The sequence below is a fragment of the Brassica napus genome, chromosome C4 (assembly GCF_020379485.1).
Source record: "Brassica napus cultivar Da-Ae chromosome C4, Da-Ae, whole genome shotgun sequence".
Lineage (NCBI taxonomy): Eukaryota > Viridiplantae > Streptophyta > Magnoliopsida > Brassicales > Brassicaceae > Brassica > Brassica napus.
The window spans coordinates 6,520,651-6,537,148 of NC_063447.1; the positions used below are offsets into that span (position 1 = coordinate 6,520,651).

The window sequence follows — 16,498 nt, forward strand, 5'->3', positions numbered from 1 at the left end:
CCAGTTGTAGATTATGGCATTAGTCTACTTGTGTTTGGTTAGACTATTTATAATAAAAAAAACTAAAAAAAAGGGAAAAGCTTTATGTGGTGAAGCAATAGTAAAGAACAGATAATCAAAAGGTGTGTTCATTGAGGTTGGAGGATAGGATTCCCTTTATAGTGTCTCTTTATGTCTTAGCACTATTTCTTGCAAGTCAACCGCAAAAGCTGAACTCTTTTGATAGTATCTTTATTAGGTGTTTCAATATTGTGATATACTTTGTAAATTTGCTGGCATCCTCCTTTCATAGTGCATAGTTGCATTACCTGTGAGAATCAGTTCAAAATATTTGGTGTTTTTGCATGATTACCAATAGAATAAACTATATGATATTTTTATCCGGTTTATCTTGATTCTTTTTGGTTCTTGAGTGATTTTTCACAAATGTTATTTTTTTCCATTAACATGTGAAAAAAAAAACTATTATGGGTTAGTCAATGAAAAAAAAATATACTTCAGAAATTTAGAAATGCAAAAAGGATCCAAGAGAGTATTTATAATTGTCTACATGATTTATTTAGACCTTTGGAATGTTTCTACTAACTATGACACTATAACTATATTCATAGAACAATTGATGTTAGATTTGTGTGTTTCTTCATTAGTCACTAATACTGTAAAGTAAAATAAGGTTGACAATTAAAAAGAAGAAGATAGTGACAACAAAAGTCTGATTAGCCAGAATGTAAACAATTAGGTAGATCTACAATAGAGAAAATAGAATCAATATACTAGGAAACGGAAAACCTGTTCGGTTTTTACGGTTTAAAACCGAACCGAACAATCACCTAATTATGTTCGGTTATGATTTGGTTTGGTTTTTCCATCTCCTGCGATTCTCTCGGCCACAGGACTCATTTCATGAACAAACCTCACTGATTCAGATAATCGGTTGAGTAGATTCATCAGCGCAATCACTTCATTCCTTTGCAGTTCGAGCTGCAATAAAAATAATAATTTAGTAAACATACAATGCATGAGACTTCAAAAACATGAAGATGTCTATGAGGGTGTGGTTTAAGAGTAGGAACACACATTATGACGCAGATTGTCTTCACCGTTGACAGTGAAAAGGATTTTCAATGCAGTGCCGAGACCAAGAATCTGAAGTTTTCCCCATAGACGACATTTCTCACAGCCTACACAGTCCATTATTGCACTGCAAGGACATCAATGAATATAAATAAAGCATTCAACTTAGCTACAACTTATTGCTCAAGAAAAGACCAGTGGCAAGCAGAGACACTCGCTGGAAATAAAGGGTAAAAAGAATAACCTTATGTTTCTGAACTGTTTTTGTATTTGTTGTTTCAGTTCTGGACCACGTTGGCCCTTCCAGAGCTTGGCTTCATCAAATGGTAGTGGACAAGCTGCTCTCGTCTTAGGATCACTAACTAGTTGTTTCATAAGAGATTTGGTCTTCAAGTCCTCGATGACGTTGTCTTTACCAGTCTCATATTCAGCTTCTACCAAGTAATTTTCTGCCTACAAATCACAAAAGCGAGGAGAAAAAACTATTTGTGATTATTCTAGACCACTGACCCCCTTTTTGTTGGATTCCGATAAAGAAAACTAACCTTTGTTACTGCTCTGAGAACAAACAAAAATGTGAAGTATAGGTTTCGAACACGATCTGGGTATCTTAACACACGATCATACAACAATGTTAGGTTTTGACCCCACTGAAACACAAAAAAAATGGAGATCATTAGATGATTTTCTAATTCTGCTAAAAGAACATACATAGCGGACAAGAGAGATTCCTGAGGCAGATCTTACCACGTTTTTAGCTTCATCAAGTAAATAATCTGAAGCTATATGAACTGTAATAGATGAGTGAAGACCAGAGACCAGTTTGTACAATATCTTTTCCTCTTGGCAAGACTGTTCAGATGCATCTACTCATCAGATAGAAGGCAATATGATTGAAGGGATTAGAAATCCATGAATTGAGCAGCCACTTGGAGAATAAAGAGGGTAGGATATAAATAAACAAATAGTGAAGCTTACATTTGGGACAGTTCTCAGAGTATATAGCATCCCATATCCTTCTAGCAGACGGACCAATATAGCCAGTGTACCGTTCAGGATTCAGCAAAAGATTAACATACGTCATTTCACCTGAAATCATGTATTTTGTCATCAAAAACTACATCTACCCCAATAAAGATTCAATACTAGAAGCACTACTTTATTACACACATGAGCCAGAACTGAGTGGTATAGAAACAAATGATAATTTGCATGGTGATGGAAAAGGTTAAGTAGACAGACCATTGTCAGTTTCATCATCACTAGTCCAGGGATTATCAGTGACAGTCCACCCCGTGAAGGCTCTAGTGTCTACGGTACGGTCAACAGCACCTTGTGGCTTCCCTTCTTGGCAAACAGGATTGTCTTTGCTTAAAGCCTTCTTAAACGGCTCAGGGAACTCGCTCTCAGGACACTCACAAACACTACAGTCTCTTAACCGGCACATGCCATCATCAGGCCAAAACGGGCAATCACACCACAGTTTAACCTATAAAAATGGATCCAAAGCTAATCAAAACATATACCTCCAAATCCTAAACCAAATCTCAAGAAGATGAAGAGGAAGAGAAAACCAAACCTTGAAATATCGGTAAAAGGGTGTCTTAACAAGGTCTTGAAGCAGTGGATGCAACACCTCAGTGTTCAGCTTATTCACCGTCTCGTAATCACAACAACAGTCTTCAACCATCCCAATGTACTTCTGCTTCTCAGCCTATATACAAATGAATAATATAAGAAAACAAAACCCCCAACATACTAGTTTCTAGCTGCAGGTCTTAGCCTGATGAAACATTAGCCTCGAACTCCCAAAATTAAAATAGTTAATACTTATTAGATCATTCAGCTTCTAATTCCATTAAATATGTATAATATATATATATATATCAATATATATATATATTGATTATTCAGCTTCTAATTCGTAACTGATTCAAGCCTCCTGATTAGTTCTTCTGATTTGAATAGATTCTTAGTTTTGATATAGCAAAAACACTATAAGTAAACCTAAACCTAATCACGATCTCAAAGTTAGACGAAGATCAATTCGACGCTCCCCTAATCAGAAACTTACACGAGCTTAAAAGAGAGATACCTAACCTTACGGCAATTGCATATTTTCCCGGTGAAACCGAAAATCGACGACTTCTGAGCATTCAAAAGCACAGCGGCCGCGACGACGGCTATAGCTCCGATCAGCAAAATCAATCGCTTCGGCGATCGTTTCTCCTTTGCGTTCACGTTTCCGACGTCCGTGTCCGCCATTATATTATCACCAGGAGGAGTGAATCTACGCGGTGAGGATATAAGTCTGTGTTAGTGTTAGGTTTTGGTGCGAGAGAAAACTATGGTACAGGCGACGACGAGAAATCTCCGGCGTATAAATGCTAAGAGCATGTGGCGTGGGCGTTTCTCATTCGAACGACGTTTTAATGAAACCGCAGCTATCAGAAAACCAACGGCGACCGCAAAAAGTCATCAGATCCAACGGCTACGGGCACTATTTATTATTTTCCTGCATTTTTAAGTGGGGTTACTGAATAAATAAATTTATAAATTCAATCAAAAATCATATTGTAGTGGTTGTTTACTTTTATTTTTTTTTAAGCAGAGGTCGTTGGTTGTTATATTTTAATGGATTTGAAAATCCGAACTAAATCTACTGTTATCGGTTCTGTGATTTTCAAATCTGTATTAAAATCAGGTGTTATTGGTTTAATAATTCATAAATTCTATATCAAATCAACTGTTATTCAATCGTACGGATTTACTAGTATATTTGATTTTATAATGGATTTGAATGGATTTGTAACTATATCAAATCAAGTGTTATAATGGTTGTATAGTATTTGAGAAAAATCTGAAATGATTCGACTTTTATTGAGTTTTTAATATTTTGGGTTGATTATGAAATTATTGTGATGTTACATTAAACATTCTATAATTCTATCTAAAACTATATTATTTAAATTTTAATATTTTTAACTAAAACACATTCAAAAACTAATAGATCTTGAGAATTTGTTATTTATACTATTTTAATAGAACGGGATTTTAAAATATCTATTAACATATATTTTGATTGATTTAGAAATCCATATATTATTTATAAATCCAAGTAAAATATGCAAATCCGGAGGTTTTTCCTCGGATTTGAGTCTTTGTATTTTTAACTAAAAAATCCAAACAAATCCATTCAAATCCATTATAAAATCAAATATATTAGTAAATCCGTACGATTGAATAACACTTGATTTGATACAGAATTTATGAATCATTAAACCAATAACACATGATTTTAATACAGATTTGAAAATCATAGAACCAATAACACTAAATTTAGTTTGGATTTTCAAATCCATTAAAATACAACAACCAATAACTCCTACTAAGTAATACTATATTTTCACTTTTGAACAGCAATGAGAATTTATCAATTTATAACAAATCAATTCACTGAATGGTTTTTAAAATAGAAATCAAATCTGGTGTTATTAAATTTTACTTGATTTTGGAATAAATTTTAATAGATTTGAAATGATGAATTTTCATTGTTCTTACACTGGAATTCTCTAGCAAAATATTGTACAAAGGATTGGATTATTCAACCAAAGCAAAAAAAAAAACAAAGAGTCTTTTATTCTACAACTCAAAACTACATAAAAACAAAACATTCTATTTTTCTCATCCATGCTTTGGTTTCTTTGCAGTGTTGACAGCAGAACCATCGCATGTCTTGCTTGGTTTATTAGAACAAGGCTGCACAGGCCCGGACTCATCATCATCTCCCTTCATTATCTCCATGATCGACCTCGCCTTTACTTTAGTCTTACCCTGCTCCTTCCCTCCAGCTTCAACATCTTTCCTTGTGTTATTGTTATCACTACAAGGCACAACCTCATCTGCTCTCTTACCTTTGTCTCCAGCTTGTGAAATTTTAATCCCAGGAGAAGAAGCATAATAGTTGCGATCAAAGTTCCCCCATCTGAACATAGCGCTGAGTTTCTGCAGCTCCAACGCCTCCACAAGAACATTCAGCTCATCTATGGTGTACCTATAGAGAAACCTCTTCTTCCCACTCGGACAAGCACACAGATTCCTAACGTGGCTCAGACACGAGTAACGTTCATTGGAACACGAACACTGGACCGCGAAGAAATGCAGATCCACGAAACAAAAACAGCATTCCCTCTTGCTCACGTCATCAAAACTCTTGTCCATTCTCTGAGACTTTAGTGAACTAGCAAGGAACTCTCTTCTACTCTTCTCTTGCTTCACCCTTGACTACATCAAAAAAGATAACAAAGCAAAAAGGCAGTAAGCAAGTTCCTCACAGCTACCAAGACAGAGGGACGGCATAGGCCATTGCCGCAAACTTTTAAAGAAAATTACATAGAAATAGACCACCAAATTTGTAAAAAAAATAAATAAAAAAATTATTGAAGCCCTTACTAAATCGGCTATATCCCAAAATCTCATGGCCGGCCCAAGACAGGCAAAGAAGAGGTAGTGAGCATACCTTAACAATGCTGGTGAACAAACCCTCTCTACCACACGCGTTAAGCCATCTCATATTGTCTGCTGTTTTCTTCTTGGATAAAGAGTACTCCTTAAGGTGTTTGACAGCTTCCCTTGCAGCTCCTAGTAATATCTTATCATACGATATTAATGATTTCTTCTTCTTCTCTTGATTCTGATGAACAGCAACATCCCCATGGGGCAACCAATCTATGGGAGCAAAGTTTGCTTTCTCCAAACAGTTGAAGCCACAGTTAACTGCAGAGTAACAAGACCCTGGAAACAATATAACATACTGGCCAGGGTTTTGGACACACCGGGTCACTGGTATGCCTTCCATGTTTAGTGCGTATGGAGACATTATCATCACCTGCCAAATGAATCAGCGCTTCACTTGTAAAACTAACCGAGACTCTTAAGTGTTTAAAATGCTTAGTGTGGTTTTAAGTACTTACAGGTTCACGGCTTATCTTTGACTGTAGTTCTCCTGACATCTCAGGGAATAAGTTCATCACCTTGGAACGATGACACCCTGCTACAGAGTACCACACTCTAGGAGCTCCCATATGCAAATAGCAGAGCGAGTAGAGTCTGTCCTTTTCAGATTTCTGCACATCAACAGATATATATGAGATTAAACAAGCAAATTAGATTGCAAAGCTTCAACTGATGAAAACTTACCCACAATTGGGAAGACAGAAACATTCCTACACTTAGACGAGGAACACCAACTGATTCACAGTCTTCATACGATAGAAGAGAGCCAGGAAGCTTAGCTGTATTGTTCAGATTCCAACCTGATGTCTTGTACTTGCAAGACTCAGATGCTCCAGGTAAAGGAAACCCACTGCTGAAAGTTCTGGTGTCTAGATCATTCCCATAAAGAACCTCAATTTCAACAAGTGGACTCTCAACAAGTTGTCTATACTCTTTTTCAACATCTGCCACAGTTGGCTCTTGTTTTAGCGATGGGGTTGAAGAACTCTTGGAACCCAAAACCTCATCCTCTACGCTGAAATGCCTCTTCTTATATGAATCCGCAAAGTTCTTAAAGGTCTCCAGAGTTTTCCTAGGACCACGTTCTACTCTACAAAACTTGACGTTCTCCTCCGATGTATGATCCTCATCATCATCGTCATCATCATCATCAGCCTCCTTCTTAATCGTTGCGTCATTCGCAGCATCAAAGAGCTGTACTTGAGTGTCGAATTTGGAAGCCTCCCAAACCTCCTTGTCCTCGAGAAGACAAGGAGGTTTCCATGAAGGAGGAGGAACAACACAACAGATTCCATAAGGCTCAGCTTTGTCACGTAAGCTTGCAATATACGAGAGAGTGTCACTGAACTCCTGGCAATCCATTTAACATATTTTTCTCTGTAAGCATTACATGATTGTGTCTTTTTTTTATAATAGCAAAAAAGCAAAACTAACCTCCTCGGTTGGGTTGAACACTGGAGCTTCCTCAAGGGCTACGTTCTTGGAGACTCGCTGTATCCTTCTTTCCCTAACCTGAATGCAAAAGTCTTAACATTTATATGAAAGAAAGAGAGGAATGAGGTAGAGGTAGTTATGGGAACCTCAGGTTTGATTGGCTTTAAGGACTCTGAGTTGGGATTTGTGTGATCATCATGGACTATCCACGGTCGGCTGTTAAGAGACAACTTGAAACTAGCATCATCCATACCGAATCCAGTTATCTGCTCTTGTCCTGGCGTCATTGACCTTGAACTATCTCTGTCTTGGTGTACATTCCTCAGCACAAACGTTGTTTGAGACACAAAACCTGGAGGAGTTGACAACTTGTCCATATTCCCAGATTTTGAATATGTGTGGTTACCTTCAATCCCCATTATTAGAACCTTTACAGCCACCAACCAAAATATTATTTTTCCGTAAGAGGAAATAAAGCTGAAGCAACTTCCTGCAGAAGGTGAGGAAAAAAAAAACTAATGTCAAAGTATAAACTGTGGCAGTGCCAATACTAAACAACGAGAATGGTTAAGTAAAAATGCTCTTTCTTGGTTGGTTCTTGGAACCTTAAACATACAGAGCAAGCTACTATGCTCGACTACATACCATCTAAGCTTTTGAAACTGTAGAAGACGAATCGTTCTTGCTTAATCAAAAGATTATCAATTTTTTCAATCTTTACCCTTAAAATCGTTCTTCAATTTTCGAAATTAAACCTTTTTCGAAGAAATTCACATAAAGGAAGCTCCTTTTCAATCAGAGGATAAGCAAGAAATCATTTGCAGAGCTTATTGAAACAAAACGCTTTCTCGAAGGAAGTATCGGATCTTATTAGGATTCATTCAAAATCTAAGATTTTCAGACAAGAAACGAGTAGAACACATACCTAGGCGAACTGAGATTCCTGAAACTTTCAGATATTACCGAAGCAAGTGCCTCTCGAGTCTGTTAATTGAGAATATATATATATATATTATAAACTAATTTTCATCTATACTATTAAAACACAATCGCTAGGATTATGTCCTTAGTTAAAGTTATTTCCAAACGAATGTCATTACCTAATTTAAATTTTTTAATTAATTTGATTGCTATATTTATAATCTATCATTTTTAAAAAGTTTTTGACCTATACTTAATTCGCTTACCATATATAGAACTAATCATATTTACAACCAAAATATTTATAACCAATCACGCACTATATTTATAACCGTCCATATTTATTATATAAGATATTTATTTAAAAAATCTGCGCTTTGAAAGTACGGATCAAAATCTAGTTAGAAAATTAAATTAAATTTTTCTAAAGATAATTGTCATTCAATTCCTGATATTAACATATTTATTCTTTAATTGTTAACTACGCAACATAATTCCCTAAATGTATATTCACTTGACAAAGTTAGACGTTTAAAAACTCTACACTAAACACTAAACGAATATTTTTAAGCTACTATTTTGACTATCATAATTCTTTCGTCTCAAATATTATATTTGTTTTCTATCATTCAATACGCATTACGCAAAATAATATGTTCACTTAATAAAATTAGACATCTAAAGAATTAAACATTAAACGAATATTTTTAATCTATTTTTGTTTTTTTTAGCTTTCATCTCAAATATTTCATATTAACATGTTTATTTCTAATCATTGACGACACAATATAAAACTAAATGTATATTCACTTAACAAAATTAGGCATAAAAGAAATTTACATTAAACACTAATTTGTCTATTTTTACTTTCTTTTAACCTGTTTAATTATTTTCTAATTGTTGAGTACTCTACAACTTTTTAAAATGTTCATTGACTTCAAAAAAAAAAAGACTTCTAAAGAACAACATTAAACACTAAATATGTATTTTTAATTATTTTAGCTTTTAACTTTTTAGATTTTCTTTCTCTCAAATTTTTGATTATTTATTCCCTAATTATTGATTCCGCGACATAATTCTCTAAATATGGTAAAATTAGATATCTAGAAAATCTACACTAAACACTACTCCCTCCGTTTCATATTGTAAGTAGTTTTAGGGATTTTTTTTGTTTCAAAATGTAAGTAGTTTTCGTATTTCTAGGTAACTTTTACATTTATTGAATACAGTATGACCAATCAAATTAAATAGATTTATTTTTATTGGTTAAATTATGTCTAACCTATTTATTATAAAATACTTTTTAAAAACATAATAATTTTCTTAATCTTCGCGCTTTTAGCCAAAACTACTTATATTATGAAACGGAGGGAGTAGTAAGTAGTGAATATCTTTAGTCTATTTTTGGTTTTTTATCATTTTGTTTTATATTGTTCCAAATTAGATGTCGAAACGTCTCTAACTCTCACGATTATATGTATTTTTTTTTTATTTATCGCAAGCAAGGTTATTACATCTGATCTATTAAATTAGGGTTCTATTTTTATCTACCATTAACCAGTCATAGTAGGACCATTTAAAAAATTAGTTAATATGACATATTTGATTATTTACATTAATAATAACTCAACTATATATTTTATTTTTCTTTTAAAGTATAAGAAAATCTGTTGGGAAAGAATCTAACAAAATCTTACTTAAAATTTTAAATATTTGTATCAAATAACATATTAATTAATTTTATAATTAGTTATATAATATTGTTATAAATTAATGTTAACTAAAATTTTATTATAAAACAAGAAAATGAAAATTATATACGATTTCTTTTATAAATTCTATAATTATATTATGTATTATATAAAAATAGAAGTGCTATATGAATTAAATATGATAAAATTTATTTTTAAGTTGTTTCTTTTAAATAAATTATCATTCATCGTTAAAATGGGTTAAAATTAAACTATATGATATTTTTATACAAAAATAAATTTATTAACATTGGTTAAAATTTTATATCTGCAGCTATATATTATCTTTTTATTTATTTTGAAAACTCTCAACAATATATTTTTTAAATGTTTATATACAAAAATATAATAGTATATGATAACCTTTAGTTCATATACTATTTAAAAATATGTTATTAGAAAACTACGAAATTTTACTAATTCATTTAAAATATTAATAAAAAATCAAATTTTAATTATAATTTTTCTTTTTAATTTTAACAAAATCTGTTGAAAAAATTAGAAAATATTACCAAAATTTAAAATATTTTTTTTATAAAATAATGTATTAATATAGTAACAAAAACAAATAAAAAATTCATGTAATCTTCCAAACGTGGGAAGATTTACACAATAAATAATAACAAAATTCATGTAATTAATAATGCCGAATAAGAAATTAAAAAATAATATTATTGATTTACACAATATATAATAATAAAATGTAAATTATATATTTAAAATCTTTATAATAATATCAAATATATTTATAAAATGAAAAAATATCCGCACGAATGTGCGGGTTAAAATCTAGTTAAGAGTTATTTTTGGGTTCATCGACTAATATAATTTCGTTATTTTACATTCGATATTTTTTTCTAAAAAGGAAACAAACTATTGTCAAGTTATATTATGTTTTTAAATTAAAAAAAATAGTAATTATAAAAAAAAATTCCTAAAAGATATTTTTAAAGTCATCAGCAAAAAACTAAACCGTAAATCCTAAATGCTAAACATTTGGATAAACCCTAAACCCATGGGTAAATTCTCAACCCTTGGATAAATCCTCAACCCTTGGGTAAATTCTCAACCATTGGGTAAATCCTAAACCTTTGGATAAACCCTAAATTTTTGGATAATCATAAACTCTAAATCAAAAATACCAAACACTAAGAGGTGATTGGTAGGTGTTGTGGCTTTCATTTTTTAGCTTTAGAATAGCAGCTGTAGATTTATTTGCTCTAACTATTTTTGATGTAATTTTGTAAAGTACTATTTTTTTGATCTAAAAATAAAGTTCTCTAGAGCCTTTTTTTTTTTAATTTTTCAGAGATATTTTTGTTGTACCTTTTTAAAAGAAAGGAAAGCGTGATTGGTTGACATGTACATCTTTAAACTAAATTTTGGATTCTACAGCTACATCACCTCTTAAAACACTAAATCCTAAATCCTAAACCATAAACCCTTGAGTGTTTTAGTGTTTAGTGTTTTTGATTTAGAGTTTAGGATTTATCCAAGGGTTTAGGATTTAGGGTTTAGGATTTAGTGTTTTGCTAACGACGTTAAAAATATTTTTTTATAACTACTAGTATTTTTATTAATTATTTTTATCTTTTTATTTTAAAAACATAATATAGTTTGATAGTATTTTGTTTTTTTTTAAATATATCGAATATGAAATAATACAATTCTATTGGTTGGTAAACCTAGAAATTCACCTAGGGGGTGGGTAAACCCAAGAATAAGTCTTGCATTAAAGCCTAGCTTCATGTCTTTGTGAGCTTACTTCTTATTTGGGTTGAAGAGCTTAAATGTCAATTGTTGACCAGATGAAACAAATAATGTGGATGAATAAAATTGGAAGAATTAAAGGAATAGTTGTTTCATCTCGCATTTAACAATGAATAATTTTGTTATTTATTTCTCTAAAAAAAAAGAATGGTAGGGAATGAGAAAAAAAAATTATTTATTGTAAATGGTAATTTTCTTTAGGAACGTTAGGAAATACGACACCCTTCATACCCTATCTATCAATTTCACATTCGTAGTTATATAAATAAATAAAAAATCAACAAAACCAAAAAATATCTTTTACTCAGAGATTTAACCTGAAATCGATACATGAACATTTTGATTTCAATAGCATTTGAACATCAACATATCACACGAAGAACAACTTAAGTTGCCAAAAAAACAAGAACAAAAAAACAAAGGACATATTGTATCAACTACACCATTTCTTTTTTTTTTTTTTTGCTAAAAGCTACTACACCATTTCGACAGTTCTACTATCGTTGTTGTTCTGCTCATTGCTTTCATTTTCACCAGACATTTCTTCAAGCGATTTGCCTTTGGATTCAGGCACCAAGAAAGTGAAGAGAATACCCAAGAAGTTAATCACACCCAACACGAGAAGCGAGTTCCTGACCCCAATCCCTGGATGGTATCCTGCGTCTGTCTTGTTCTTGTCAGGGCTTTGAGCCAAGTACAAGAATCCAAACGCACCAACCATCGCACCTAGTTTACCTGATGCGGCAGAGATACCATGACATGTTGATCTGAACCTAGCTGGGAAGATTTCTGCCGGCACGACGAATGTTGTAGCATTGGGTCCAAAGTTAGCAAAAAAGAATGTTAAGGAGTACATGATAACGAATCCAATGCGGTTGTCCTTGTGAGTCCAGTGAGTGTACGGAATAGCCAACGCAAACATAAAGACCGTCATGAAAAAGAATCCCATCAGCTGAATGGCGAATCTTCCAATGACGTCAATGAACACAACTGTGAACCAGTAACCAGGAACCGTGCTACACAAGGCGATGAGGGTTTGAGCGCGTGCAATCTTGAAAACTTCTTGAACCGCGTTCATGGTCTGAGCCGGAGGGATCCACCCGATTGCGCTGAAAATATCCTTCTGGAAAAGGTTTTGGCTGTAGAAAGCGATGTCGAGAAGGAACCATGTTGATGTAGTACCTAGCAAGTGAAGTCCATGGCGTTTCATGAATTGTTTGGAAAATAAGGAAAAGGATTTGGACTTATCCGTTGAAATCTCTTCCAAAATCTGTTCTGGCTCTATCTCCACTTGCAGAACCCTAGACATGTCTGACGCAGCTTGCTGTGCATTTTTAGCAACCAAAGCTGTGTATCTGGCGGTTTCCGGCATCTTGGACCTTGAGTAATACGTCATCGACGCAGGTATAGCACCAAACATCAGGATTATACGCCACACAAAATCTGCTTGAGGTACCGTGGATCCCAAGGCATCATCCGCATAGGCCGGCGCTGGGAACTTAGCATCAAACACAGAGGAAATGATAATAGCAAAGATGCCACCAGCCATGATCCCAAACCCTTGCATTGCGAAAACAGCTGAGATAAACGCTCCACGTGTCTTCTTGTTAGCGTATTCAGACATGATCGTTGCGGATAAAGGATAGTCACCACCAATCCCAAACCCTAGCCAAAACCTAAAGAAACATAGCGTGGCCATCACGGTTTTTGGCTTGTCTCCAAAAGAGAGACCAGAGGCTATGGAGCAAAGAACCATGATCATCAACGTCATGCCATACACTTTCTTTCTCCCCAGCTTGTCACCAAGCCACCCGAAAAATAGCTGACCGGCAAGGGTCCCACAGAAGGCAACACCGTTGGTGGCAGCAGCAACATTGGGAGGGAGAGTCCCTGGCTTATGGGAGCCTGGGACGTGGTAGTAAATGCGGCCGAGTAGCTTTGTGACAAGAGAAATGCAGAAGAGATCGTATGCATCGGTGAAGAATCCCATTCCAGCAATTACAATCGCAGTAAAATGGTACCATTGCGTCTTGGCTACGTCAAGTGCATTCAGAACTTGTAACTGATTATCTGCCATTCTTCTTCACTTCTGTAATTTCATCAAAAAAAAAAAATCAACATTAGTATTTTTTTAGTAGCATATTAAAGCTCGAACATCTAAATAATGGACTGATAGTATATTTTCACATATTACTAAAAAAGTTTCATGTACTAAAGACAACTCCATTGTTTTTAATTTTATAAAGATTTGTTAAGCAATTTTTTTTTTTAAACTAATTTTGTTGTTAAGCAATTATACAGACATGAAAATAGTGATGTGTAATTCATAAGTTATATGCTCTACATTTTTTCGGGAAAAGATGATATGGCTCTTTACCTTCACGTAACCAAATCTTAAAAAGTAAACGATGATGTGGTAGGTCTGTCTATACATGTATATGAATTAAGGCCTAATTTCCCATGAATTAATCCAAAACAAAATAAAAATTTCTAGAAGGGGAGCGGTAAGATCCAACTAAAACTCTACAAGAGAATTTATAGTAATAATGATCCAAGAAAGCGGAAAACACAGCTTGATTAAAAGAGCAATAGTAGAATCAAAACAGTTTGACTAACATTAGTTTTCCTCCTTAGAAAAAGTATGGATTGTCAAATTATACATAAACATCCACAAACATTAATGAAAAACAAAAAGACTTACATTAATATACAATCTTCTTCTACGTGTGAAATGATCTGATCTCTGGGATAGAGATGGAGGCAAAGAAAGTGAAATGGGCGTTGAAGCTACTGATCGATGAACAAGGATATATAGTGCAACCGTTTTTTTTTTTTTTTTTTTTTTGATTAACCTGGAGGGACTTCCACCCCAGGGGCCAACCCCTCGGGGCGAGGCGGACCATTTGGTACTATGGGGAATTAGATACCCCAATTGCCTGGCCAGCGGTTCGAACCCGGGTGCGTATTGAGGCCGAAGCTCTCTCAACACCACCAGGCCAACCCCGCTGGTTAGTGCAACCGTTCTGAAACGGCCATTTATAAGCGAGTATATGTGAGATATTCAATTAGGACAGGCTGCTTCTGTTTTGCTGTAGAGATTATATATTATCATCGAAAACATAGCTGGTCCAATATTATAACACGTTCTTCGCGTTTTTCTCGTAGTTGACCATGATTTGTTTTCTGATACGGGGAGTTTAAAACTTATTATTGGGTTCACTCCGTAGGGTTTCGGTTCACCGACCAATAGGATTGTGTTATTTCATATTTGATATATTTTAAAAAAAGAAACAAAATATTGCCAATTTATATTATCTTTTTAAAATTAAAAAGTAAAAAGAAATAAATAAAAAATAGTAGTAATTACAAAAAAAAAAATATTTTTAACGTCATCAGCAAAACATTAAACCCTAAATCCTAATCCCTAAACCCTAAATCCTAAACCCTAAACCCTTAGGTAAACCCTAAACTCTAGGATAAATCTTAAACTCTAGGATAAATCTTAAACTCTAAATCAAAATCACTAAACACTAAAACACTCAAGGGTTTAGGGTTTAGGATTTAGGGTTTAGGATTTAGGGTTTAGAGTTTTAGGGTTTAGTGTTTTTATTTAGAGTTTAGGATTTATCCAAGGGTTTAGGGTTTACCCAAAGGTTTAAGTTTACCAAAGGATTTAGGGTTTAAGATTTAGGGTTTAAGGTTTAGTGTTTTGCTGTAGCTGCTATTTTTTCTGTAGCTGCTATTTTTTCTCACTTTTTTATTTTAAAAATAGAATATAACTTGATAATATTTTGTTTTTTTTTTTTAAAAGATATCGAATTTGAAATAATAAAATTCTATTGGCGGGTGAACCTAGCCCTACAATAACTCGGAGTTTAATGCTCGGAAAACGCAAAATTTTAATTCACTATTTAATACAATCACCAGATACCTACTACCTGCCATGCGGCTTAGGCAGATATAGGTTTCAAATACAAATAAAGTAAGTAATCTGTCGACTGTCGTACACTTTTAAAACAAAACAATAATTATAATACGTGAATTCAATTAGGAGTGTGTTCAAACTTTGATTACTAATTAAAAATCTTCTGTTTGACAAATATGTTATCATCATTTGATTGGAAATAGAAAAATATCATAAAAATTACTAATACGTTATTTTATAAAATTTTAGTAATAATTTGTATTAAAATAAATTTAACGACGTGAACAAAAGAATTTAGAAGAAGAAAATTGATACAATAAACAGTTATTTTGTTGACAATTTATTCCCAAAAGTTATCTCATGCCATTATATTTTTAATTTAGTAATATTAGATATGTATCTAACTTTGTTTTAGTAAAAAAACAGAAAATGCAGGATGAAAATATCTACAGAAATAGCCTACAATGTCAATGGTTTTTAATAGGATAGTTTTATCATTTCTACTGTGTATATATTTTTCGCTAGAAAATCATTCACTGAGTCCAAAAGATGACAACTTAGAAGAGAGACTGCATACTGAACCAAAAAGAGATTACAATGATCTTTCCCAATCCTAACATAAAAGAGTTAAGTTAAAAAAAAAAAAAACATAAAAGAGTTTTGCTAAATATTTTCAAGAGGAATTTTCACATAACAAACCATGAAAACGGGAAATGAATATCTATTGTAAAGTATAGTATGGCTTGACGGCACGTGGTAGTTCGTTTGGTAAGAGTCTTGGGGGCCAATTGTCATGCTCCCGGGTTCGACGCCAGGCGGAGAGAAACTGCCCATCTTGTCATCAAATGCGGTACTGGATGTTGGGCCTTGTCCTTAGCCCAGGTAAAGCTCTCCCGGGTGAAGTGGACCGCTGCCTAACCGGACCCAGGGGAATGATCCACGTAAGTGGGGAACCCCTGGATTATCAAAAAAAAAAAATATATAGTATGGCTTATGACTTCCAACTTGAAATTCCATGTAACATAATTATATAATATATATTAATATAAGAAATTGTTCTTTTCTAGTTTAGTTGATCTCACGATTTCAAACCATAGAGTATGTTGAC

At 33.5% G+C, this 16,498-nt stretch overlaps 3 protein-coding genes across 4 annotated transcripts; all 3 read right to left on the bottom strand.

Annotated features, from left to right (window-relative positions):
• Positions 1–659: 659 nt before the first annotated feature.
• Positions 660–3,504, bottom strand: LOC111205096 (endoplasmic reticulum oxidoreductin-2). Its single transcript, XM_048753467.1, has 9 exons — positions 3,175–3,504; positions 2,654–2,788; positions 2,317–2,563; positions 2,053–2,163; positions 1,822–1,940; positions 1,620–1,724; positions 1,319–1,527; positions 1,078–1,201; positions 660–981 (listed from the first exon to the last, which is right to left on the bottom strand). The coding sequence occupies exons 1-9, from the start codon at positions 3,337–3,339 to the stop codon at positions 835–837; spliced, it is 1,362 nt and encodes a 453-aa protein (XP_048609424.1). The 5' UTR covers positions 3,340–3,504; the 3' UTR covers positions 660–834.
• A 1,101-nt stretch (positions 3,505–4,605) lies between these two features.
• On the bottom strand, positions 4,606–8,061 carry LOC111205883 (probable inactive lysine-specific demethylase JMJ19). Of its 2 annotated transcripts, none has more exons than XM_048753468.1 (7): positions 7,949–8,061; positions 7,170–7,513; positions 7,024–7,101; positions 6,274–6,939; positions 6,048–6,200; positions 5,594–5,962; positions 4,606–5,358 (listed from the first exon to the last, which is right to left on the bottom strand). In XM_048753468.1, exons 2-7 carry the CDS (start codon positions 7,440–7,442, stop codon positions 4,759–4,761), a joined length of 2,139 nt encoding a protein of 712 aa, XP_048609425.1. In that variant the 5' UTR covers positions 7,443–7,513; positions 7,949–8,061; the 3' UTR covers positions 4,606–4,758. The 2 variants fall into 2 exon arrangements, with proteins under 2 accessions (XP_048609425.1, XP_048609426.1); XM_048753469.1 differs by having other exon boundaries at positions 7,170–7,509; positions 7,949–7,988.
• A 3,689-nt stretch (positions 8,062–11,750) lies between these two features.
• Positions 11,751–14,802, bottom strand: LOC106454651 (inorganic phosphate transporter 1-4-like). Its single transcript, XM_022720250.2, has 2 exons — positions 14,167–14,802; positions 11,751–13,554 (listed from the first exon to the last, which is right to left on the bottom strand). The coding sequence occupies exon 2, from the start codon at positions 13,540–13,542 to the stop codon at positions 11,941–11,943; it is 1,602 nt and encodes a 533-aa protein (XP_022575971.2). The 5' UTR covers positions 13,543–13,554; positions 14,167–14,802; the 3' UTR covers positions 11,751–11,940.
• Positions 14,803–16,498: the final 1,696 nt, after the last annotated feature.